Source organism: Erpetoichthys calabaricus, chromosome 2 (assembly GCF_900747795.2).
Source record: "Erpetoichthys calabaricus chromosome 2, fErpCal1.3, whole genome shotgun sequence".
NCBI lineage: Eukaryota > Metazoa > Chordata > Cladistia > Polypteriformes > Polypteridae > Erpetoichthys > Erpetoichthys calabaricus.
Window position 1 is genome coordinate 340,647,587 of NC_041395.2, and position 26,871 is coordinate 340,674,457.

A 26,871-nucleotide genomic window follows, 5' to 3' on the forward strand; every position below is an offset into this window, starting at 1 on the left:
CAATGTTTGATTTAAATTGACTGGCGCCCTGCCCGGGGTTTGTTTCTGCCTTGCGCCCTGTGCTGACTGGGATTGGCTCCAGCAGACCCCCATGACCCTGTAGTTAGGATATAGCGGGTTGAATAATGGATGGATAGATGGATTTAAATTGATTTATATGACGTCACACGTGTGCATGGGAGACGGTTTACAGGTTCAAAAGTAAGTGCTTTTCAGGAGTTGGGCGCTGTCCAGTAACAATCTCTCCTTTTCTCCCTCTGCAGTCCCACATCAGAACCTGCCTCTTAACGACGTCACTTTTGCCTCCCAAGAGCCCGCCTAATGATGACATCACTTCCGGTTCTGGCTCACTCACTCCTGTTTTCATGATATAAATCCGCCACCATCATGTCCTACCTCAGTTCTGTTTGAACTTCTGTCTGTAAAGGCGATTTTCATATTTTGCAATTTTCTTTTCAAGTATACAGGGTTGCACTTCCCCAAACCTTTATGTTCGTGATTGAGTCTTATTACAATGAATGAATTTTATAACAAATCTGCTTACAAAGAATGCAAATGAACAAACAGTAAAATGGCAACGAGGATTTTTTTATTTCTGGTTTTATTGCTCTAAATGCGTCATGAATATTTTGTGAGACCCCAAATTGAGGACAAGAGTTGGGGGGCGGGGGTGTGGCGGATGGCCGGGTCCCATCCCTTTGACACTGGATCCGGTGGAGTCATAAGATGCACACTATATCCCCCGGAACACTTGGTGGCAACCCACCTGGGTTGCATCGGGGCCAACATTTGGAAACACCGGAGCTCATCCCTGTTGGGCTCCGTGGCCACCGCCAGGGGGAGCTGCAAGGCTTCCTGAACCCATGTGGGCGGCAACGCAGCCACAACCAGAAGTGAAGCCTAATTAAGGTTAATTGCCATTTGAAGCACTTCCGGGTGGGCTATAAGAGGAGCCTGTAGCCACTACTCAGGGCGCCAGAGTCGGGAGGAGGAGGACAAAGCTGCCCTGGAGGAGTGGAGGAAGAAGAGTGTGTTGTGGTGTTTTTGCTTTTGTGTGCTTTTGGGACTGTGTTGTAGCTGAGGGACATGGGGAAGATGTCAAATCTTTTTGTTTATTTTTACATGTGCCTCCGTGTCAGTCTGTGTCGGGTCGACACCTATATAGCGCCTTTTCCACAGGGGATTATTTCCCATTAGTGTCTTCAGACTCTGGGCCCCCTTTATTGTATTTGTAAGAGCCATTTTCCTAGTTCTTTAAAATTTATGAATATTTATTAGATGACAATGCATAATCTATGGGAGGTTCCTATAACCCTCGTAAATAGATCTTTATTGGTACATTCTTGCCCTTTCTAACTGCTTCAAGTAAATATTATTCTTCAGTTAGTGACAGCCTTGCCTTGTATAAGGTGTATAGGCATACGGTTTTTAATCGTGACCATACTTGCGCTCGTGTTCGTGCTTATGCACGTGACTGTGCTTGATGGCCTACGGGCTCTTTGAATGTCAGAAATAACGCATAAAGAAAACTTGTTTACTTAAGTACCGTACCGTACGCTAAGGCGTACAGAAGAAGAAATTAAGAATCTTTAAGTAGTGAAATAACTAAAATTCAAGAAAAGCTAAGTTTATAGAAGATACATTTTACCCTTTTTTTATTTGCCTTTTATTCTTATGTAACTATTTTTCCTTTTATTCTTGTATGGATTATTTGCCTTTAACTTTCACTAAATACTTTTAAAACAAACTTTTGGGCTTTGAGAATTCTTTACCCGTGCCTGATAACACCTTATATTCCAGCAGCTACAGTATTGTTGTTTCTCATATAATCAAGAGTAATGCAAACAAGCAGAATTGTTTTAAAAGATGAAGAAGAACATCGAACACACATCTCTACAACAACAGACATTTTGAAAATATATTTTTAATCACATTTTAATTCAGAGCAGTAAACATTTTCTTAAGCTAGAATTTTTTTCAGAAATTGCAGACACCCGAGATGCAGGAATAAGGTTGGACTGTTAGAGTCAAAGCAACTGAAAAGTAAAAGTTCTCAAAGGGTCAGTCAGCTCCACATCTGTTAACAACTTTGCTCTTCTTCTCTTCTGACCACAACCTACTCTAATTTTCTTCTAATGCATTGAAACAATTTAAACACCAAACATTATAATGGGAGGGATGAATCTTGAAACTGATGAATTTATCGCTCCTTAAATTTCCAGTTTAATGACATATTAGGTTTTGAAAGTGGAGCACTTGCTCTCAATATTTCACTCTCTTTGAATGGACTCCTGTAGATTTTACAGCAAAAAATAAACAAAAGTAATCTAACTGTGGCTTTCAAAGCTGCCGCAATCAGAGTCTGATTCTCACCACCATATATCAGGTCAACATCTATATTTCAGAAACGCAGTTACGACCTCCTCCCAGTAATTTCTCCTCTTTTTGCCCAAATCCACTGTGGTGACAACTCATTCTAAAGATGCTCAGAGCTCTGAAGGAGGAAGACGTTCGTATCGGACCACCTTTGACATTTTTATCTTATAAATCACAACCCCGACCACAGAGGCCACAGTGGCCACAGCTGCAATGAAGCCCATCACAATGACAAGGGTGTTTGGATTCAGACTGACCTCTGTAAAGAAATAAAAGGAAAGAAAGAGAAGAATTAATTGCTGAAATGAAATAACCACACTGGTATGGACATATTTAAATAAATACATGTGCTGTAGGCTATGGCAATGAGAAGTGGTCATGGTGTTCAGATTCCATCTGCATTTGAAAATTATAGAGGAAGATAAAGGAAGGAAGAGAAAAGTAATGAAGACAATGAGGTAGACTTGTTTACTGTATATATATGTACAGTGATAAAGGATATGTATAATTTTCAGGGCTATAAAATTTTGGTAAAAGACGCAGCTATATGTAAGCTGCCATATATTTGTTATGAAAAGAGATTTGTGATAAAGCCCAGTGTGTATGTACAAGTGGAATTCTTTACCTCATTACATTAAGGAGTCACCTTCAATTGAACTGTTTAAAACAAGATTGAAGACTCATTTCTGTTCTCTAGCTTTCAGCGATCTTCACGAATACGGATGGCTTCCCTACTCTAAGTGATCTTCTTTCCTTTACTTTAATTCACTGTTGGTCGTATTTTGTTTTAGTTGAGTCTAATAAGACACACAATGCCTGAACAAAGCTTATCAAGAAAGCAAGCGAACCCTGGACACATTGGAAGCTGTTTTTGGAATAGAGGGTGATGGCAAAATTGGATGCCTTTATGAAAAATCCCTCTCAGGAGGCGCTCTCACTTTTTTTTGCAAAGGTTCTTTCCACTATGGTGTACTAAGAGGTGACGTGATGGTCTTTTGTTCTCACTGCTATCAGGCAATTCAATTTGTTCTCCCATTGTACTCCCAATAAGTTCATTTTAAAATATCTGGACAATATACATTTTTATTAACTGTACTTATCTATACAGTATTTTTTTTTTTTCTTATTTGCAATGGTGATGGACAGGTTTACGGACATTAGTCAGGAGTCCTTATGGACTATGATGTTTGCTGATGATGTTGTGTAGTTTGAGTAGGGAGCAGGTTGAGGAGACCCTGGAGAGGTGGAGATATGAGAGGAGAGGAGAAGAATGAAGGTCAGTACGAACAACAAAGAATACATGTGTGTAAATGAGAGAGAGGTCAGTGGAATGGTGAGGATGAGGGAGTAGAGTTGGAAAAGGTGGATGAGTTTAAATATTTGGGATCATCAACAGTACAGAGTAATGGGGATTGTGGAAGAGAAGTGAAAAAGAGAGTGCAGGCAGGGTGGAATGGGTGGAGAAGAGTGTCAGGAGTGATTTGTGACAGACGGGTATCAGCAAGAGTGAAAGGGAAGGTCTACAGGACGGTAGTGAGACCAGCTATGTTATATGGATTGGAGACGATGGCACTGACCAGAAAGCAGGAGACAGAGCTGGAGGTGGCAGAGTTAAAGATGTTAAAATTTGCATTGGGGGTGACGAGGATGGACATGATTAGAAATGAGGACATCAGAGGGTCAGCTCAGGTGGGACGGTTGGGAGACAAAGTCAGAGAGGCGAGATTGTGTTGGTTTGAACATGTGCAGAGAAGAGATGTTGAGTATAATGAGAGAAGGGTGCTAAGGATAGAGCTGCCAGGTAAGAGGAGAAGAGGAAGGCATAAGAGAAGGTTTATGGATGTGGTGAGAGAGGACATGCAGGTGATGGGGGTGACAGAGCAAGATGACGAGGACAGGAAGAGATGGAAAAAGATGATCCGCTGTGGAAACACATATTGGGATCAGCCGAAAGAAGAAGAAGAAGCCTGTTTTAATGTAAAGCGCCTTGGATACAGCATTACTGATGTTGTTTTAAATGTGCTCTATAAATAAATTGACATTGACATTGAGTACGAATGATGAGCTTTGTTGCGCTAAATGGTCTGTTCTTCTCTAGACTGTTGTAATGTTTTAACGTTATAATATTTCTGTTCAAAGAAAAAGCTGCAAGATCTAACCGTGCCGTGACAAGGTTTAAGAAACACCTCCAAAAAATAAAAAATCAGTCTTCAGCATCTCTCTCAATAACTTTACAGAGAGATTTCCTTTCTGTCACCTACACCACCTGATGACCATCAAACCTCCATTCACCGCTGAACAAGCCCCTTTGTATTCACCTCAGTGGCTTGTGTCGCCTACCATGGATCCTGTTAAAGATACCTTTTCTTTCAACATGCTCTCCTCCCATCCATGTTCTTCTTTTATAACTTCTCCAGGTGGCACCAAAACCCGTGTCACTTGTTACTTTAGTCCACAGGTTTGCTTTTTGTTGATGAGTTTTGTGTATGTTAATTGAGTTGGATTTGCACATTTTCTTTGCACATGTTATTATTTTAGCTTGCCATGTTTAAATAGGTGGAAATCAGAGTAGGAAAGAGTAGGAAATTCAAACTTACGATTATTGTTCTTTTTTGAAAGGTAGAGTGGTCCCTGAGAGATGAAGTGCTCCTGACTTTCTGAAGCTAATGATCTCTTGTATCTGGGCATAGTAGATACACAGCCCTGAGAGCATCGAGTTCCAGGACTTCCAGCAAAACACAGAATGACCTTACAGGTCATGTATACCTTAAAATGGAAGAACAATCATATATATAATCAATTTGCAATGAGTATAAGTGGTCACATTTCAACTGAATATTCTGTTGTGTCTGCTCATCACTAACCTGGCTGTAATCCCCGATAAAACTGAAGGCCGCCATTCCAAATCTGAACTCTTTGTGGTTGCTGGGGAAGATGATTGTCGTGTCATCCCGAACACACCTGGAAGGTCAGAATTTGACATGAGAATCAGTTGTCTCATATTTGGAAAAAAAGAGCAAAATAGGTAAGTATTTCAGACCTAATAGTATGGGACATAACCTTAACTGGAAAAGAATCTTATATTTAAACATCTACACATGGAAGTACGAGCCTACAGCATGAAGCTCAAAGAGCCGGCAAGGCAGCACCAAGTTAACAAATTGGAAGAAGTATGAAGTAATAATAATTCTTTGCATTTATATAGCGCTTTTCTTACTACTCAAAGCGCTCAGCAATTGCAGGTTAAGGGCCTTGCTGAAGGGCCCAACAGAGCAGAGTCCCTTTTGGCATTTACAGGATTCAAACCGGCACCCTTCCGATTGCCAGTGCATATCCCTAGCCTCAGAGCCACCACTCCATGGTGTATATATGAGGCTACAGCAAGCTGAGGCAATTAGCACTAAGCGTATGCATTAGGTGTTATATTACCAACACTGAAGACACTGAAGATTTCAACAATCTGGATAACAAAAAGGCCACTCAGCCCAACAGAGCTCACCAGTCTGATCCAATTCATTCATTCAGTTTTGAAGGCCCCTAAAGTCGAACACACTACCTAATGCTACTGTGAAATTTCCCCTTCACAAGTTTCCAACTGTGTCCCTGTGTTCTTGATGAACTCATTTTAAAATAACAGTCTCGATCGACTGGACTAATTCCCTTCATCATTTTAAAAACTTTAGTCAGGTCTCCTCTTAATCGTCTTAAGGCTCAGCTCTTTTAATCTTTCCGCATAACTCATCCCCTGTAGCCCTGAATCAGCCTAGTCGCTCTTCTCTGGACCGTTTTCAGCACTGTTACAGTACTCCAGATGAGGCCTCACCAGTGCATTGTAAAGCTTGAGCAGAACCTCTTTGGACTTGTAAATTAATCTGTCTGTCCGTCCGTCCGTCCGTCCGTCCGTCCATCCATCCATCCATCCATCCATCCATCCATCCATCCATCTATACTAGGAGGTTCCCCTCTGCTCGCTTCACTCACCAACCCCCTGGGCCTGCACTACGTGCCAGCCACTTCACGCCTCTGCCGCTTGTGTTGTGAAGAGGGGGGCTGAACGCACCCCAAGGAGACGCAGTCACTCTTCCAAAACTCTCTCTTAAACGGTGATACAATGGGAAAGAAATGTAGTTCTTTTTTTACCTCCTCTTTGCTCGATCAGCTACTGCCTTGCTGCTGCTGTTGTGCCACGTGATCTGCATCTCATGTGGCACTTCGAACATTTCAAAGCCTGTACAGCAGCTGTCCTACTCTTTGTCTTTTATTTCAGGCCCTGGGTGTGGTTAAATCTCTTGGCACAAAGTCTTGTCTCACGGGACGTGAGTTCTTGAAATGTTTTAGTTTATAATTTAAAAACAGAATAAGAATCTGAAAATCTAACAACATCACATTAAAGTTCAATAAATTCTGAAAAGAATGATACCAAACATACATATGTAGGTTTTAAAATAAGCCTGATTTAAAGCGTGACGAAAAACGTGACATAAAAACGTCACATAAAATTGTTGCACTTTTAGGCTAAGGATTTTATATGTAGAGTAGATTTAAAATTCAATGCCTGTCTGTCTGTATGTCTGTCCGCTTTTCACAAGAGAACTACTTAATGGATTTAGTTCAGGTTTTTGTCGATAATTTGCTTAACATTCCATTTGATTTTGCAGCTTCTCTCATAGTTCGCTTGCGGTATCGATTTAATTGTGTGAATCAGAGGGAGATGCTGTGGCCCAATGGTGGTGGTGGTGGGGGGGGTGTCCTCCTCACTCACGCTCCAGCGTCTGTTTGAGTCGCTCTACCTCTCACCACATGTTGTCGCCTTGCCTTTACTTAGCTAGTGATACCTGTTTGTTCAACAGACATCATCATCTACAGATTGTAAAGGAGTAACGGTTAAAGTTTTTGAGAGCTATGTGTGTTTTAGAGGGTAGCTGCTCATTGGCAGAGCTATCAAGGCCACGTGCTCTTCTCCCCATGTGGGGGATGCTCTCCCATCAGAGCTGAACACGATCAGATACAGTGCCAACGTTTGACGTTGGAGTGTACCTACATCCCGCTTGGCCAGAATTGCATTTCTTTTTACTTCTTTATATAAGATTGTCCTGTTTCACTACTACGTGGGCAGATCCTCAGAGGACATCTATTTTAACAATATATGTGCAAAAAATACATAGGTTTTACATGCTATTAGCATATGATTAAGACATGCGAATTGTATGACTTGAGTAATATGAGATTTTTTGAATGGATGTTTTTAATATCTTTTGCTGTTGTGCAGTGATGATCACTATTGGCTCCTGTTATTTGAGAAAATTTATGTCCATTCTCCACAAAAACATGAGATAAAACTTTTTTCTCAGCCATCACTACAAAGTAAATGGGGTAAACAACACAGAAAAAAAATATCAGTTTTGGGTGGATGGTGGCACAGTGGTAGCGCTGCTGCCTCGCAGTAAGGAGACCTGGGTTCGCTTCCCGGGTCCTCCCTGCGTGGAGCTTGCATGTTCTCCCCGTATCTGCGTGGGTTTCCTCCGGGTGCTCCGGTTTCCTCCCACAGTCCAAAGACATGCAGGTTAGGTGCATTGGTGATCCTAAATTGTGCTTGGTGTGTGTGTGTGTGTGTGTGCCCTGTGGTGGGCTGGCACTCTGCCCGGGGTTTGTTCCGGCCTTGTGCCCTGTGTTGGCTGGGATTGGCTCCAGCAGACCCCTGTGACCCTGTGTTAGGATATAGCAGGTTGGATAATGACTGGCTCACTGACTTTTGGGTGGAGAATTCCTGTTAATAGCAGATGTGCAATGATATACTTAAAATATTTAATAAAATAAACCACAAAATGGCATGTAACCACAAAAAAAGGCTCCCATAATGGAGACAATGCGATGTGATTGTCATAACACTTACTATCCTTTCTTTTAAGAATCGTGTGTCCAACATGTGTAACTGGGAATCAACCTAATGGCTCATTTGACTGTAATTCCACCACCAACCATGGGTTGGCGCTGTTGCCTAGTGTCTGTCCTGTGTTTTTCATCCATAGATCTGATGATCGACAGCGAGACAAGTCATGACATCACTTCTAGTTTCTGGTTGCCTGAACCCGCCAACCTCTTAACTGGTTCCACCACCATCTGCAGGAATTCTATGGCTAGACTCACGTCTGAAAAGACGTAACTACTAAACAAATGTAGATTGCTTTGTTATTTTATTTCTCAAATTATACGGGGGTGCCTCAAATCTTCATGCTCACTCTGTTTTTTTTATTTCACCTGTTTTCTATGTCAGTTTCACTTCCCTTCAATTTACTCTTACTCTTAAATGTCAACAAGTTTATTGAGTTTTACAAGGTGTAGTGGTTCAAAATTCTTAAAACCACAGCAGGAGATTAATTAATTGTCAATGTCTGATATTATTGCAGATTTAATTATGAGACCATCCTAAGGAATATGCATTTTTTAACTTAAGACCAGTCTATCAAAAAATTGAACAGATTGAGAAAGGTGACATTTACCCGTTTGTAATGATGTCATAGTAGGTTGGATCACTAGGGTTGTCATGAGGTGTGGCTCTACAGTCCTGAACAAACAACATGACATTGTCAAGCGGTGAGTCCACACTGATGCCCATGTACATTATCTCCCCAAGTTCCACCTTAATCGGGTACTCGCTGGGGTTGATGATGCTTGTGAAGTCGCTGCTCTTATAAAACTCAAACACTAAGGTGAAGGAGCCAAAGCCGGCTTCAGAGAACTGGTAGTCGGCTTTATGAGGAGAGAAGGAAGAAGATGCTGTCTCTACTTTAGGGTAAGAACAACTGAACGGAATCTCCACATGGTTTTTTCTGCTTATGACTTGATTGAAATGATCAGATGCTGTAATCTCATTCTCGAAGATGATCTCTCTATCATTTTCCTTAAAACAAAACAAAAAGAAAAAAAAAAGTGGTACAAGTTAAATATTTTCCAAGAGTTCTTATGAAAGCAGAACACCTAAATAAAAGAACACAGTTCAAAATGGCAAGTTGTTTTTTCAGAATTTTTTGAATTTGTAGCAAGTAGTTTAGGTTGATTTCCTCGTGGGCTGCTGTGACATGCAGAGGTGCCACCAACATGCATTGCCTGCTGAATGTTTTGTATGTAATTCTCTGGAGTTTGCAATATGTATAGTATTCCTTGATGAATTTGGATATCTATGATCTTAACTCTTTTAGGGCTATTTTTTCCCTTTTGTTCTTCGGCTGAATATTTTTCCAAAAAGCTCGGTTTTTGAAACAGCACACAAAGCAGTGGTTTCACACCTAAATCAACATACCATACTTATTAATGACAAATGTCACTCTGTTCTAAGCTCCATGAGCCTCTACAATATATAAATTCACACACTTGTTATATACCTGTTTGGCTCATCACTCATAAGCTGAAAGGCACTTACTGTTAAAAACAGCTTGAAGTAGTTGAATGGCCGGTAATCCGTAATGCCCATTGGCATGCCGCCTCATTTGATAAAGTCCAGTTGCCAGTTTGCCTCTCATGAATTTATGTCTGTACAGTCCTCCCAGGGCAAACGTTTCAGCTACATAAAGGTGTCCAGCACCACAATCAGCTGGGGACCTAAGTTTCGTTTTTGATCTCCAGATCGTTTGTGTCAAAATCGGAGTTCAATAAGTCAGTGTCTGATTCAGAAATAATACACGATAATAATAACAATAATAATAATAATAATATGCATGGAGGATTGTGCAGGTCATTGTACATATTTATATAATAAATAATATGCACAGAGGATTTGCTTTGCGTATTCACTTCACTCTCTTGCCCGATGTCGATGTCATTATTTACATTCTTTACTCTCTGCCACTCACACACATTCAGGGATTTGACGTCAAGTTAAGGAGACTAACAGTCCATAGAGGGTCTACCTATAACATAACAGTGAGCTTTATCGACGTTTACAGCTTTTTTTTTTTGCCCTCTGCCCCAAATGTCAAGTCTAGTTGACATCCGACCTCAGAGCTACATGTCGACAAACGTCAACATCCTCCCTAAAAGAGTAAAGAGAATTACCCAACATTATTTGAGTGGGCTGATTGGTGGAAGAAATAATAACAACAACAAGGAAGTGGTAGATGGAGAGGAGAACAAAAAAGCAAGAAAATCAGCGAGGAGCTATATAAGAAACACAAAGAAACAAGAAATGTGACAAATGAAAGACCATTCAGTCCATCAAGTCCGTTTGTTTAGGTAAAAGCTAAGCTGTCCCAATAGCTCATCCAGATTTTTCTTAAAGGTTCTCAAGGTTTCTACTTCATGTTAGTAGAATCACATGTGAAGCATAATTGTCTCTCTGTAACTCATTTCTAAATTATGTAGATAATACAGAAGAGCCAATACTTGATGTTCGTTATGTGCCAAGCTTTTTCTAATAAAAGAATTAATCTAGTAGGCACCGAAGCATATAAAATGCCTAATCAGCGGCTACAGAATATTCGTTAAGAATGTCTCCTCACAGTGTAAATTTCACATAAGCTATATATATCATACATAAAGTTAGAGATCTCATATCAGAGCTGGAGGACTCCCTCAAAGATACCTTCACAGCACTCTGAAGAAATATGGAAGCTCGGAAGAAACTGGCAGCGTTGTGCGCCTCAAGAAATCATGGAAGCTCCTGAACTGCTCTGATGCAAGTAAATTGTTAAACTAATTTGAAAAGCAGGAGCTTTGAGGGTTGGTGATGTCTTTGGAGATCTGAAAGTGTGCTGATACCCAGAAACTAGTAAAATACATCAGAAAGTGGAAGCAGGGCCATTCTTAGGCATAGGCAAAGCAGGTGACCACCTTGGGCCTTCATTGCCGAAGGGCCCTGCCTTGACTTTTTCTTTTAGCCGTAACCAAATACAAATGACAGGTCCATGTTTCAGATGTTCAGATTTTCTCAGGTGGTGGAATTATCAGTATGGTTATGCGTGAGCAGAGAGGAAACAATGACGACACTCCGCGTTGAGTTCTTCCATGTCTTGTTAGATCAAGCCCTAATGTCAATTGACTGAACGATCTGACCAGATGAAAACCCATTATGACAATTTTGGGTTCCTGCACAATTTTGGATGCATTATGAGCATGAGCAAAGCTGATTTGACGTTCTTGGCAATATCTTAACAGATGAAATTAGTGGGTTCGATGTTGATACTCACGATTTATGTGCCGAATTGCGCAATTTAGCAAATTTGGTTTCACAAACTTTTTCTGCTCTTAAAAGTTTGCAATTCATATACAAGAACAATTTGCAAGATTTTTCCCAAACATCTCTGTTGCATTACGTATCACAATTCCTATAACTGTTGCATCTGCTGAACGCAGCTTTTCAAAGCTCAAACTGATAATGAGTGACCTGTGAACAAGCATGATGCAAGATTGATTGAATGGCTTAGTGTTAATATCAGTTGAGCACGAAGTCGTCGACTCCCTCGATTATTCAGACTTAATCAAAGACTTTGCAAAAATGAAAGTGCACAAGGTGTTTTTACATTACAGGTTTGATTTACATGCTACGTTAGGTATAGTCAGTAGGTTCCTTTAACAAGTTCCTCTCATATCTGATATATATAATATCTACTGTATATATATAAAATCCCTATGTGCGTCAAGGTGTCCGTGTGTGGGTGTCTTTTGGTGAAGTGCGCATGCGCGGGGCATGGTGCGATGCGCGATATTACTGTCAGAGAAAGTTAGAGGCGTTTTACGGAAATACAACCCAGTATTACTGTGAGAGGAAATTAAAGGTACACAATACATTGACGCATATTTCAGCCACATACAAGCCAGTATTACTGTCAGAGGAGATTAAAGGCATATTACTGACGCGCTAGCCTGTATTACCGCCAGAGAAAATTAAAGGTATATTACGGACGTACAAGCCAGCGGACGTACAAGACGGTATCCTTCAATAAGGGCGCGCACAAAAAGGCGAGCCTCAAAAGGACGACCTCAATTGGGCGCAGCGAATAAAGGCGCGCGTAAATAAAGATCTGCACCATTGTTGCTCTTCACATATTCCAGAGCCATTTGAACTAAATTATCTACGAACGCCTTTATTCGCCGTGCTCAATTGAGGTCACCCTTTTGAAGCTCGCCTTTTTGTGTGCGCCCTTATTGAATAGAGCTGTACAAGACAGTATTACTGTCACAGAAAATTAAAGACACACAATACACGGCGGCAGCCCACAAAGAACGGTCAGCTCAGCAAGTAAACATCAACAAAAGAAAGGCTGAAAGAAAGAAAAACACGACCGACAAAAAGAATGAGGTCAAAGACCCTTGCCATTTAATACAGACTGTTCCTACTACTGTTTATGCACTACTGTTCTAGCGCCCTTTATTGTAACGGGCTAAATGACTAGTATAGTCATAAAAGGATAAGCTATACATCACTAATTATTACGCATTTATACGGATACAATAATTATTGTGCATTCATATGGATAAAATAATTATCATACATTCATACGGATAGAAACAGCAGGGCCTCAACAGGTACCTTTGCCAAGGATCCCCGAAAATCTAAGAATGGCTCTGGTGGAAGGGGCTTATCTTTTGGAGGTAGCGTGGAGAAGTGCCAGTATGCACCAGTATGCATAAATTTACTAACAATACTAATAAAAGTAGATCAGAGAAGTGCAGGTATGGCAATCAAGCACTGATTGAACCTTCTAAATTTAAGAAAACAGTGTGACATGTCTGAAGCATTCAGTTAGTGCAGTGGATTCCAGCTGTGACTTGTGGTCTACAAGAAGAAACACAGGGACACAATTGGAAGTTTGTTAAGGGTAGATTCTAGACAAAATTTAGAATGGCTTTTGTTACACAAAACCATTGAAACCTTTGAATAAGTAAACCACATATTGCGGTAGACATTAGCATTTTGGTGACTAAAAAACTCAAAACTAAAGTTGATGGAAGTTTGTAGAAATCAGATAAATAGGAGTGGCAGGCGTGATGGGCTGAACTTCCAGTTCTCTTCAAATGTAGTGAAGAGCCATGCTAGCTACATCTTCTACTGACCTGTTAGCTTGGTGAACAAACTGAAGAAGGTCAAGAAAAGAATTTGTGACTGACTTGAGAATCTGAAGAATCAGACTTCCATTATAATTGAGGTCCATGACACTGGTTTCTCATTCTCTTCAAGTTACATTAAATCTCACTTGTTCTGGTATATGTATACAGTATATGTCTTCATTTATACAGCACCTCTAACACACCCTTTCTGAAAACATCAACAATAGCCTGCTGGCCTTACCTTATAACGAGTACCACAGGAGTTCAGAGATACACTTGCAATCAGATGTGTTGAGTTTGATGTCACTGAGCAATGGGGGTCATTAAGTCGCAGGTATTGGTTATTAAGGCCTGGGGCCGAAGACTTCAGCACAAACAGGGACATCGTTGTCTTGGTGCACACAATGCTGGCCTGAACATCTGCAAGAGATATTCATATTCAAAAAATGTGATCTGCTGTGTAAATTAGATCAGTTCAAAGGTTAACAAAAATTATGGGGGTTTGCAGAATTAAAAAATATTTTACTCTTTCATATTGATATAATTGAAATGTATACTGTACTCAAATACGAGGTAAACTTCATTATTCCTCACTTATTCCCGAGATAAAAAAATTAGGGTTAGTTGCCATAAAATTGAACCTGACGTGAATAAGTGATGGGGTGAAATGGGCTACAGGTGCTACTAGAAGGGTGCACTTCAGAGAAACATATGCCAATGTAATAATTCATTGCATTTATATAGAGCTTTTCTCACTATTCAAAGTGCTCAGCAATTGCAGGTTAAGGGCCTTGCTCAAGTGCCCAACAGAGCAGAGTACCTTTTTTTTTTTTGGCATTTACGGGATTCGAACCGGCAACCTTCCGATTGCCAGTGCAGATCCCTAGCCTCAGAGCCACCACTCCGCCTGTTGTAGTGTAGCTAGCTACCAGGGGGCAGTATGCTCTGTATGTATACTAGTTGTACCAGAAGTGGGGTGCAAGTACACAAAAGAGGCTTAAAGACAGGTTGAAAATATACAATGCAGGGTTCTTAATGATGTGAAAAGGCAAGGGGTCCAACACATGTCAGGGGTGGCCAAGAAGGAATAACAAAAGAATGAAAGTGATCTTAGGCACCAGGTGGTATCACCGAATTGTCTACTGGGGAAAAAGGCAGAATGATCAGGGATATGACAAAAGGCCAGAAGTCTTATAGGCAGCTAGAAACTGTACACTGTCATATTGTTTCTTGGGCTGGCTATCTTTACCAGGGTTGACAGGTCGTTAAAAATTTATAGCTGAAGGAAAGCTTAAAAATAGTGAATTTGACCAAATAAATAACCCAATACCTGAGGGAGACAAATTGACACATCTGAAAGTGAGGGACAGTGTCAGAGCAAGAGGGTTAGGTACGTACCTTCAAAACCTGGGCTGGGTGGTGTCCCAGCAGAGATATTTCAGAGTGATAGAATGGTTATATAACATATGGCTGGGACCCCTGAGGCATTTTACAATGGTAAACAATATAGTCGACCCTTGATATACAACCGGCCTGACATGTGAACAACTTGATTTACGACCAACATCTTGCGTTATGACCTAAATGCGGTCACGTGTATCTGCTTGCGCGATTGTAAACAAACAGCCGAGAGCGTTTGTAAGCATCAGTCGGAGCCCAGATACATGTGTTTGTGGACGTAATTTCGGTCAGTGCAGTGATTTATCTATATATACTGTATTAAGACCATGGCAAGCAAGACACATAATTGCTAAGGAAGGAAGAGAAGGTAACGAAGGTAAAGAAAGCGATCACAATTGAAACGAAGAAGGAAATTGTGTGGAAATATGAGAGTGCTGTTTGTGTGACAGATCTTGCTAATATGTACAGCATGTCGAAATCCACCATCTCGACAATTTTACAAAGAAAAGATTTGCATAAGGAGGCTTCTTCTAAACAATAATCACTTTCCGTTTCATTCTCCTCCTCCTCCCTTCCTGCAGCCCAAAGATGTCAAATTCAATGGTGAGTACAGTAAGAAATTGTTGTTTCTGGTAGGCTAGGCACTTTTTATAACTTTTTGGTTAGTACATTAGAAAAATTATTGGTGTTTTGGTAAATTATGCACATTATACAACCCTTTTTTATTATGAAAAGGTTCAGTAAGTGTTGCAGTGGGAGGTTCGGAACGCATTATGGGCATTACTGCGTTTTTCTTAAAAAAGTAGCCTCCCAAAAAAATCGCAACCCATTAAAGAGCATTTTTTCCTCTTTTGATCAAATTGATCAAAAATAGCCCAATTGGGTGGGAAAACTGTGGAACTGGAAACACTAGTCTCAGTGTTAGCGTATGTGATGTTTGATGTTTGTTGGAAAAGAAATACAGGCAATGGCGGTGTCAACTAAAGTATGAAGGATCCTTTCCACATATTACTGGGGTGGTCTTGACAACATATTATTAAAACAGGAAATAAAGGGAACGTGAAAATCAAAAAAGACAAACGAAAAAGGTTAATCAGAAAGTGGGAGCTGAGTGGGCATAGCTAATAGATACATTGCTAACTTGAGCACACATAAGTGAATCGCAAGTAAAATGACAGTATCAGGACACGGATTGTTAGGATGCACACTGTACTGTAGTAGCCCGCATATTACTCTGAACATAAGCAGGATACATGGGTGACTGAGAGCGAAATGTCACACAGGTACGATGAGCACTCCATTCCATGAACCCCTGAAACCCCTTATTGCACTTAACAAGCCCAAGAAGGTTCACGAAGACAGATGGAGTTATCTGAGGTATTATATAAATTGAATCTGAAAGAACATAAGGGTGGGATCATGGAGATATGGCATGCATCTCGGGAAGACGACTGCAAACACTGGAACAGTGAATGCGACTTATGATAGATATGTTGAGCTCTACATTCCATGAACCACTGGAACATTCATATTATATTTTACAAGCCTGAGAAGATTCAAGAAGGTATGCAGTGTTTCCCAGGGCATTTGATAAATAGAATCTCTTAAACGATAAAGGGGATTACAGAGAGAGGTATGGTATGCAACTCTGAAAAAGCAGCTGGAAACACTGGAAGAGTATTGCAGCAGGTATTAGAACACTAGAACAATCTAGACAAGAGCAGGCCATTCAGCACAACAAAGCTCACCAGTCCTATGCACTTAATTCTTTTAAAAAAATATCACATCTGGTTTTAAAAGTCCCTAAAGTCCTACTGTCTAACACACCACTTGGTCACTTTTTCCACATGTCTTTGGTTCTCTGTGTAAAGAAAAACATCAAAATGTTTGTATGAAATTTACCCTTAAGTTTCCAGCTGTGTTCCCGTGTTCTTGATGAACTAATTTTCAAGTCACAGTCTCGATCCACTGGACTAATTCCCTTCATAATTTTAAAAACTTAATATCTCCTCTTAATCTTCTTTTGCTTAAACTGAACAGGCTCAGCTCTTTTCATCTTTCCTCATAACTCATCCTCTGTAGCCCTGGAATCAGCCTAGTTGCTCTTCTCTGGATATTTTCTAGTGCTGCTATGTCCTTTTTGTAGCCTGGAGACCAAAACTGCACACAGGACTCCAGATGAGGCCTCACCAGTGTGTTATAAAGGTTCAGCAGAACCTCCTTGGACTTGTACTTCACACATCAAAGCACGATATAACCTCACATTCTGTCCGGCATTTGCTAGTGTAGAGTCCACTAGAACTCCTAAGTCCTTCTCACGAGGTGTACTTTCAATTTTCAGACCTCCCATTGTGTATTCAACCCTCACATTTTTCCTTCCTACATTTATAACCTGACATTCTGTTTGCCTTCTTAATGGCTTCTGCACACTGTCTGGCTGTTGATAGTATCAAGTCCACTATCACTTCTAGCTCCTTCTCATAAGGTAGACTTTCAATTTTCAGACGTTCAACTGTGTATTCAAATTTCACATTTTTACTTCCTACATGTAATACTTTACATTTTCTTACATTAAATTTCATCATCTACAAATCTACCCCAAGTCTGTTTGCTGTCCAAGTCCCTCAGCAAAGATTCAAAAGATTTGATATTACCTGCCTATCAATCTATCTTGGTATCATCTGCCAGTTTAACCAGCTTGTTATTTATATTCCTATCCAGATCACTTATATATATTGAAAATCGAAGTTGTCCCAGCAATGACTCCAGGACTGACCCCTGCTCTTAACATCAGCTAATTCTCAGTCTTCCTATTGTGTATGTTGAGCTCTGCATTCCATGAGCCACTGTAATATTTGTGTTACACTTTACAACCCTGAGAAGATTCAAGAAGGCATGCAGCTTTTCTAGGGGCATTAGATAAATAAAATCTCATTTAAGATAAAAGGGGGCTCATGGAGAGAGATATGGCATGTGATAATGGAAGACGATAGGAAACACTAGAAGAGTGAACGTGACTTATAGCCATGTCAAGTTTCAATAGCTCTTATTTGATGAGGCGCTTCCTGTGGCAATATCAGCGAGAAGGCGACTTTTCTGAAGGTAAGGCTGTGAATCTTTCATTGTTAAATAAGCAGGAGTGTTATTGGGTTTAACATTCATTTTGTGACAGTCCAGTCTGGTTACGGTATTGTTTTTGTTATTGTTGTGATCAAGTGGCAACAGTTATGTGCTGCTTAACCTAATATCCTACCTCATTATTTTTTCCTTCTTCTTCTTCTACTACTTTGAATACTATTAGATAGATAGATAGATAGATAGATAGATAGATAGATAGATAGATAGATAGATAGATAGATAGATAGATAGATAGATAGATAGATAGATAGATAGATAGATAGATAGATACTTCATTAATCCCAATGGGAAATTCACAATTATTATTATTATTATTATTATTATTATTATTATAATCATTATTATCTTTGAGATACAGGCATACCATTAAAATCCGAAAACGAAAAAACATCATCACAAGGGCCATTTAATGGCTGAATGTGTCAAAATCTTGACGTTATTCATTCTCAAACACAAACGTGTACTCCTAGTCGGGAGAGGGTGTGGGATGCTTCATAGATACTTCTCATGTCCTACTCTGAAACAGGACAAATTCTTATCCTAGACAGATCTTAAGTGAAATTCTGAGATGCTGGATAAATATGAACAGAGAGCTTTTTCCATATGCAGTGGATACAAAGCAGGAACAAGCCTGGACTAGATCCCAGCTGAATTGAATACATTTTTCATACTTTTATTGAGAGTTTCTATTGACATCTTTGCAGACTTGACATTCAGTCGATAATAACTGTACTAATAATGAGAAATAATAAGACAGCTAGGAGTGGGAATGATTTGTCTTAATGCAGGGGTGTCAAACTCCGATCCTGGAGGGCTGCAGTGGCTGCAGGTTTTCATTCTAACTTTGTTCTTAATTAGTGACCAGTTTCTGCTGCTAATTAACTTCTTTTGCCTTATTTGTAATTGACTTGCTATTCAACATTTTAACATGGCCTTCTCATAACTTCACTATAATTTATTCCTGATACTCTGTATATCCAATTCATTATAATAACTATTCATTCAAAATCTGTACTAAACCCTACTCTCTCTTCTGTTTCCTTTTCCGGTGTCCTGTTGGTGGTGGCGTGTGCCACCACCATCTACCCAAAGCACCATGATGTTCCAACAATGATGGATGGATTAAAAGCCAGAAGTCTGTATGACCATCGGCATCAAGTGACTCTGTGAAAAACCCGAACTACAAAGAGGACTGTTTCATTTATGTTAGGTAGAATGCCCAGAGGGGACTGGGCGGTCTCGTGGCCTGGAACCCCTACAGATTTTATTTTTTTCTCCAGCCTTCTGGAGTTTTTTTTTGTTTTTTCTGTCCACCCTGGCCATCGGACCTTACTCCTTTCTATGTTAACTAATGTTGTCTTATTTTAATTTCTTATTTTGTCTTTTATTTTTCTTCTCTTCATTATGTAAAGCACTTTGAGCTACTTTTTGTATGAAAATGTGCTATATAAATAAATGTTGTTGTTGTTCAAGATGCAGACCCCTTAATTGTTTAATTTTCCCTTAATTAACAGTCAAACAATAATGGGGCACAATGTGAGCCATCTCATGACCCATGTCCATCATACAATACCTGAAAATAAAGAAAGGATCTGCTCAGGTCTATGAAACATTCTAATGGTTCTCTTAGAAAAAAGAAAATCAACCGTTCTGGAAATGTCCACTGTGGCAGAATCAGAGCACCAGCAAGCCAAGGAGGTAAATAAAGAGTTTAATTAACAACAAGAATTGTCTTCTAATTAAGAAACTGAATGGACAGAAATAGATTAGAGTTAGCTAGTCATCTGTTGGCTCACTTCACGGGGGTATTTTTCATATGTGGATTACTCGTTTAGCCGGATGTAATTGTTGACGATTTGGCCTGATCCTGGATCTGTCGGTTTTTCGAAACTCTTGCTGGAAGTGTTGTCATAGTAACACATCCAAATCCTCGAACCTGCTCGGAGCAGGTTTGTTCGATGTAAACAAGGATTAGCTGACACACTTAATCAGTGTCCATGCGTGGAATTCATTCAGTCATGACTTCGCCGTTCATGAATGAGCGACCAATAGATATCGGTACGCAAATTATAAGAAGAGAATTTCATATAGAGAGGGGTTTGCGCAATCGGCAAGATCCTTTATTGCTCCCAGAGGAAATTCTTTTCGAAAGATACCGCTTTAGCTGAGGGGGAATATTGTACATCAAAAATTTATTAGGACCTTATATTCAAAGTCAAACTCGGTGAAGTCGGGCTCTCACAACCACACAGACAGTATGCATTGATTTGAGGTTTTTTACAAACAGCACTTTTTTATATACTGTAGGCGATGCGGAAAATCCATCTAAAAGTGCAGTTTGCCAGGCAATTCGTAAAGTCTGTTTGGCTCTGAAATATTTCCTTCGGTTTTCATAGTGTTTCCTTGGCACCTGTGTGTGCAGACAATAAAAGAGGCGTTTCATGCCATTGCAGGTAGGTAATACACAGGCAAAAACACCCACAGTTCCATGAAGAATCTCACAATCAGCCTAACATTCTCATTACCCAGGATTTCCAAATGTGATTGGGGCACTGGATTGTACGCAGATCCGAATAATCAGACAAAGTGTCTTCATCAAATATTTGACCTTTGTCAATATCTCGTTGGTCAGACAAAGGTTCTAGGGATATGACATTTCCTGCAACTGACCCAACAAAAAAGAGGGCTATATGGAACATACCTATGGCACATATCGATGACAAATATATGCAATGACCATCCTTTACCTGAAATGAAGTGACCACTGCATCCTGCCACTGGTTCTGAGGAGGAGCTTCCCCGTGGAATGCCCTCAGAAACAGGGCGATGGGCATTTTGCTGGAGAGCCAACTCTTCTGCAGGTGTTAGGTCTGGACTGTGTGGACCTCCACCTGTTTTATGCTTGTCTGCCTCCTTATTAGCTTTAAAATTAATGTTCTTTACATTATATATGATTCTTTATGTCAACAATTGTTTAAATAGTTATATACCAATATTTACCAGTTTGAAGTATATTCTTGTACTTTATTTTAACCTGTTCCTGTGTTCACCTTGTGCTCACGTTTGATCTGGAATTATGACATATTAAATAATAATTAATCTGACACATAGGAAATGAAACGCTGCTTTCAGTAAGTACGATGCACATGCGTTTAATTTGTCGGCCACTTTTTGCCAGCCGTCTTTTCTGGTTTTTGCTGCTTTTGCAGTGTTACCCCTTGTGCATATTAAATCTTGAAATTCTTCATGTCCTTCGAATGAAAGGTCTTGCTCCGCTTGTGTGAAAAAAAAATGCGCCCATTCTTTCATCATTTTGTTACAGCCTATCAATGACTTGCTGATCATGTTTTCTAGACTTAATATATATGGGCTTTTCACTCAGTGCGGGCGCGCGCATTCATCTCGGATGATTAGATCCAGCTACACTAATCTAATACATGGCTGCGTTTGAAAGACCGACTTATCCCGGATGAGTTTCACTGGCATTAACTTATCCAAGATGAGGCATCTGATCTCGGATGTTTTAAGCGACATATGGAAAATACCCCCCACATCTTACATTTGTTTGGCTTCCATTTAAGGAAAAGAATAAATCAGAGGACAGAGTCTTTAAAACACAGCAATTAAAAAGAAGGGAACAGAAATTAATTAACACCAGAAATTGGTCCCTGATGAAGAAAGTGGTAAGAAGGAAAACCAACAGCTACTACGGCCCTCCCAGATCGGAGATGGATAACCCCATGTCTTAATTCACCCTAATGTTTATTTTTGGGAGTGTCGTATCAATTGAATGTTTGATGGTTTACAGATTGCTGTATGGTGTGATCTTTAAACTGGATAAACTTAAATTGTTATAGTAATAGGAAAGTAATAACAATGAACTTCTTTTACTATTCAGCTGCACTTACTCAATGGGAGAGAGTTACTTCTTCCTACTGTCACAACAATGCATCTCAGCTCAGACTGATACCTGAAAGACATAAAATGAAATCAGTGCCATTTGAGCTCATCTTTACGGCACCTTCGGATTTTTAGATTTTAACTAATTTCTTACCCTTCCCGAGTCTCAGCAAAGAAACAAATGGGGACGGACTCGCCTAGGTTATTTTCAGAAGGTGTCCATGTCACCACTGCTTTTCCAATGCGTGTCTGGCTATCATACTGGTATGATTTTGTTATATTCAGTGGGCCACTGATGATGATGTTCTGTATGCTGGAATGAAAGAGAAAAAGAAAATACCAGCAAAGTTTGTATAACTGAATGGAAACTTTAGCAACCTTTAGTTACACAAGCACATTCATTCATTCATTCATTCATTCATTCATTCATTCATTCATTCATTCATTCATTCGTTCATTCTTCAGTCTTTATTATTCCATAGTATTACCAGAAGGTACAGCCTCAATGGTGCATTATCATGAAATTTGTGAGACTTACCTGGAATGTTTATTGGATTCATCTACTCTATTCCTTGAAGATTAACACATACACATAATGATCTTAACCAAAGTCTTGAGTGGTGACAACAGCAACAGTCATTCCGCAATATTCTGCATAAGATTCTTTACCTAGGGACTCACTATAACTGGCTCTAACACACAACACACATAATAGTGCAACTTTGACAAGAACATTCGAACATTATAATAATCTAAACAGAAAAAGACCATTCAGCCCAACAAAGCTCACCAGTCCTATCCACTTAATTCTTCTAAAGCAGCATTAAATCGAGTTTGGAAAGTCCCTAAAGTCCTACTGTGTACCACACTACTTGGTCACTTATTCCATGTGTCTTTGTTTCTCTGTGTGAATAAAAACTTCCTAATGTTTGTGTGAAATTTACCCTTAACAAGTTTCCAACTGTGTCCCCATGTTCTTGATGAACTCATTTTAAAGTTACCATCTCGATCCACCGGACTAATTCACTTCATAATTTTAAGCACTTCAGTCAGGTCTCCTTTTAATCTTCTTTGGTTCAAACTGTCAAGGCTTAGCTTTTTTAATCTTTCCTCATAACTTATCCACTGTAGTCCTGGAATCAGCCTAGTCGCTCTTCTCAGGACTTTCTCTAGTGATGCTTTGTCTTTTTTGTAAGGCAAAAACCACACATAGGACTACAGATGGCCTCACTGAACCTTCAAAAACTAATCATACTCTGTACTCTGGAGGCCAAAACTGCACATAGTACTCCAGATGAGGCCTCACCAGTGTGTTATAATGGTTGAGCAGAACCTCCTTGGACTTGTACTCCACACATCAAAGCACTATATAACCTTACTTTCTGTCTGGCTAGTGTAGAGTCTACTAGAACTCCTAAGTCTTTCTCATGAGGTGTACTTTCAATTTTCAGACCTCCCATTGTGTATTCAACCCTCACATTTTTCCTTCCTATATTTACTGACATTAAATTTCATTGTCCACAAATCTGCCCAAGCCTCTCTTTGATGATTCAATGGATTCTCGATTATCTGTCAATCCACCCAGCTTGGTATCATCTGCAAAAACTTAACCAGCTAGTTACTTATTTTCCTTTCCAGATCATTTAAATATACTTAAAAGAACAGCGGCCCTAGCACTGACCCCTGCTGGACACCACTCTTAACATCACCCAATATTGATAATGTTCTTGCACCATCACCCCCCATTTCTTGTGTCTCAGCCAATTTTGCATCCTTGTATAAACAATTTTCTGAACTCCCACTACAAGACCCTGAATTCCCACCAACACCCTGAACTTCCACTAATACCAGAATCTATCATGCTGTCACTGTCTTCATTATAACATGACAAATTGTTTTCATCTTCACACACTTTATGTTATGATAGCCCATATTCAGCTCTGTAGCTGCAGAGAATGTGCTGTCAACAGCTATCATCAGTTACTACCTGCAGTTCACTGGAGTCAAAGAAACTCGGGAATGATGAGGTGTGTATGACTAATGATGAACAAGTTATCGGATGGCCAAGGTTACATACACACTGCTACATTTTCATTTAAAACACAGACATTACTCTTCATTGGTAGTGGATACCACATAAGTGTTGCCTGTGATGTTGTTGTCTTCCCTTACTGTTTGTCTATTTGTTTGATTTTGTTGAGTTTCTCCAAAGTGGATGCAAGATCTGCACCTTGTTAGTACTGCAGGTGATGGACATATATCCCAGAAGGTGGTTTCAAGTCCCAGACAGGGGAAAAAACATTGGAAGGACAGACTCTCTGACTGGATGGGCACAATAATTCATCCCTGGCATGGAGGCCAGTATGATGGGAGGACCAAGAGAGACATCAGCATCCATGTACTATGTCCTCTGATGTGCTAGAGAGCAGCATCTCTGATATTCTTGTTTCCTTTGGATAAACATGAGGTGTCATGGGAATTGGAGTTCCAGAACATAGCTCTGTTGGGTTCTGTGAGTTCGTCCGGTGGGCACTTTGGTGGGATATGTTCCCTATTTTGGTGGACTCCTGTCTGACCCAGAAGTGCTTACTATGGACCATATGCTATCCTCGGTAGTACTGCCAGGTCAAAGATAAAAGGAGCCGCATCATCTTTACTGGCAGACAGAGTCAGGAGGAGATGGATGAGGCTTGACGTAACAAATGTGAAGAAAGAGGATTGTTTTATGGGCTGTTTACTTTGGTTATTTTTATTATGTTCTGTGAAGATAACGTTTATTAATAAAAAGGAACTATATAAGGGAACCTGTAACTAGTTTTGGTGTGATTGTGCCTGGGTTTTAGGGTTCAGTGGTGCCCTCTGCTGGTTACAACCTTTAAGGGAGAAGATATACTGAGGACTGGCTGAATGTTCGTTAAAAATAACAGAAAGAACCCTAGCAGAGGAGGAACTTTAAAACATCACAGGAGCACAGCAATTGTGGGAAGGAAATACTAACTTCTAGGATGGAAGGCAGTGTGGCAAAAGTGGAAAAATTGAAAGAATTTTTTTTTGTTTGTTTCAGGAAAGCTTCCCCGTCTTCCATATGGCTTTGAATTGATATCGGTATTCATATCTGTTGGACTGCTAACTGTCATTTGTGTTGTTCATGATGTTTAGTGATCGTCTTGCATTTGTGAATTGTGCATTGTGTATTTATGGTTCGGTTTATTTTCAGTATAAGTGCAATGTTCAACCACAGAGTATAAGTGTGGTGTCTTGTTACTATTGTGAAAAGGGGAAGCAAGGGTAGCAGTTTGTAAGGCCCCATTAAGACATAGTCAACAGCAATAAACCGTGAACCTCATCTGTGTAGCATACTTGGGGGATCGTTACAGGTTTTATTTTTAACCGCTGAAAACTGAGACTTTTGAAAATGTAGACTGTAATCACACTCTGGCTTGTCTGAGCAGCCATACCACATGCACTTCACAAAAGGTTATCCACCTGAAGCTAAGCATGAAACCAACAAGGAAAAGCTTGAGATGCTGCTGGAAGAGGTGTTGGAGAGGCCGGCCTGAGGCATTTACCGTGTGGTCTGAATGTGGATCCCAATGCCCCAGTGCATTGATGGGGACACTGTGCTGTAAAAATTATACTGTCCTTTGGAAGAGACAGCAACCAAGGCTTTGACTCTCTGTTGGTCATAAAAGATCTCTGGGAATTTTTTGTAAAGAGTGGAGTGTATCCCGATGTTCTGGATACATTGCCCACCATGGTCAAGTCATTCTGTCACCCAAATCATCCCCTCTGTCTAGTTGGCTATCTGTCTCACCATCCCACCATGTAACAGCTAATGTGTTGTGAATGTACTGGTGCAAAATGGCTGTCACCGTATAATCCAGATGGATGCTACACATTACTGGTGGTTGAAGTGGCTCACCACTTACTATGTGAAGCACTTTGTGTAGTGAGAGAAGCGCTATATATATGTAAAGAATTATTATTATTACTAGGCAACCCGCGGCATAGCATATGTCGCATAATTATGTATTGATGGGTGAACACTTCCTGTTAAGACACAGTTGTCCAAATGGGGTGGGTTTGAGGATACGACTGTAGGTGAATGAAAAGATGGAACTCTGGAGAGGGCAACATACAATTGTCCGTGACTGACAATTGGAGAATCGGCGTCTCATGCTCATTCAGCGATTCACATCCGCGACAAACAAACTGTTTTACACGCTGCATACAGCGATTCACATCCGCGACAAACATGATTTTTCTTAGATGGTCCTGCCGCGTCCACCCTCGCACTCGAAGCATACACACTGCCTGGTTATGTGCCCGCTCGCAAGAGCAACTCACCAACTGTAAGACCATGGGATACCCCTCGCAAACTGTTTTACACGCATGCATACAGTGATTCACATCGAAGCATACACATCGCCTGGTCATGTGCTGCTTGCAAGGGCAACTCACGGAGACCCTCCCACCAACTCTAAGACCATGGGATACCCCTCGCAAACTGTTTTACACGCTGCATACAGAGATTCACATCCGTGACAAACAAACTGTTTTACACGCCGCATACAGCAATTCACATCTGCGACAAACATTCTTCTTCTTAGATGGTCCTGCTGCATCCACCCTCGTTCTCGAAGCATACACACCGCCTGGTCATGTGCCCACTCGCAAGAGCAACTCACGGAGACCCGCCCACCAACTCTAAGACCATGGCGTGTAAAACAGTTTGATATGGTGGATGCGGCCGTGCATCGTAACCGAAAAGAATAATGAAAAGTCAACGTGGCTCAGAGGTGCATGTGGAGTGTAGCAGAGACGAACGCGAATGACGCCCTGTTTTGTGAGTTGCTGCATCCGAGTTGGTGGGCGTGGCTCTGCGAGTTGTCGTCATATCCAATGGTCTTAGAGTTGGTGGGCGTGGCTCCATCCTGCGTGCTCCATGGGTGTCTTGCTTGTGCTGGCGGCTGCTTAGTGAATTATATATATAGATTATGTCCTTCTCTGTTT

At 40.4% G+C, this 26,871-nt stretch overlaps 1 protein-coding gene across 4 annotated transcripts in view; it reads right to left on the minus strand.

The window, feature by feature from the left end:
* Positions 1-2,456: 2,456 nt before the first annotated feature.
* LOC114647356 (uncharacterized) overlaps positions 2,457-26,871 on the minus strand; it is a 289,364-nt gene continuing 264,949 nt past the window's right edge. For 3 of the 4 annotated variants that reach the window (XM_051923415.1, XM_051923418.1, XM_051923417.1), the window contains exon 15: positions 2,457-2,635. In XM_051923415.1, the coding sequence (XP_051779375.1) occupies positions 2,487-2,635 (149 nt within the window). In that variant the 3' untranslated portion in view covers positions 2,457-2,486. Of the gene's footprint in view, positions 2,636-4,973; positions 5,057-26,871 lie in introns of all 4 variants that reach the window. The other variant, XM_051923416.1, reaches the window with a different exon arrangement.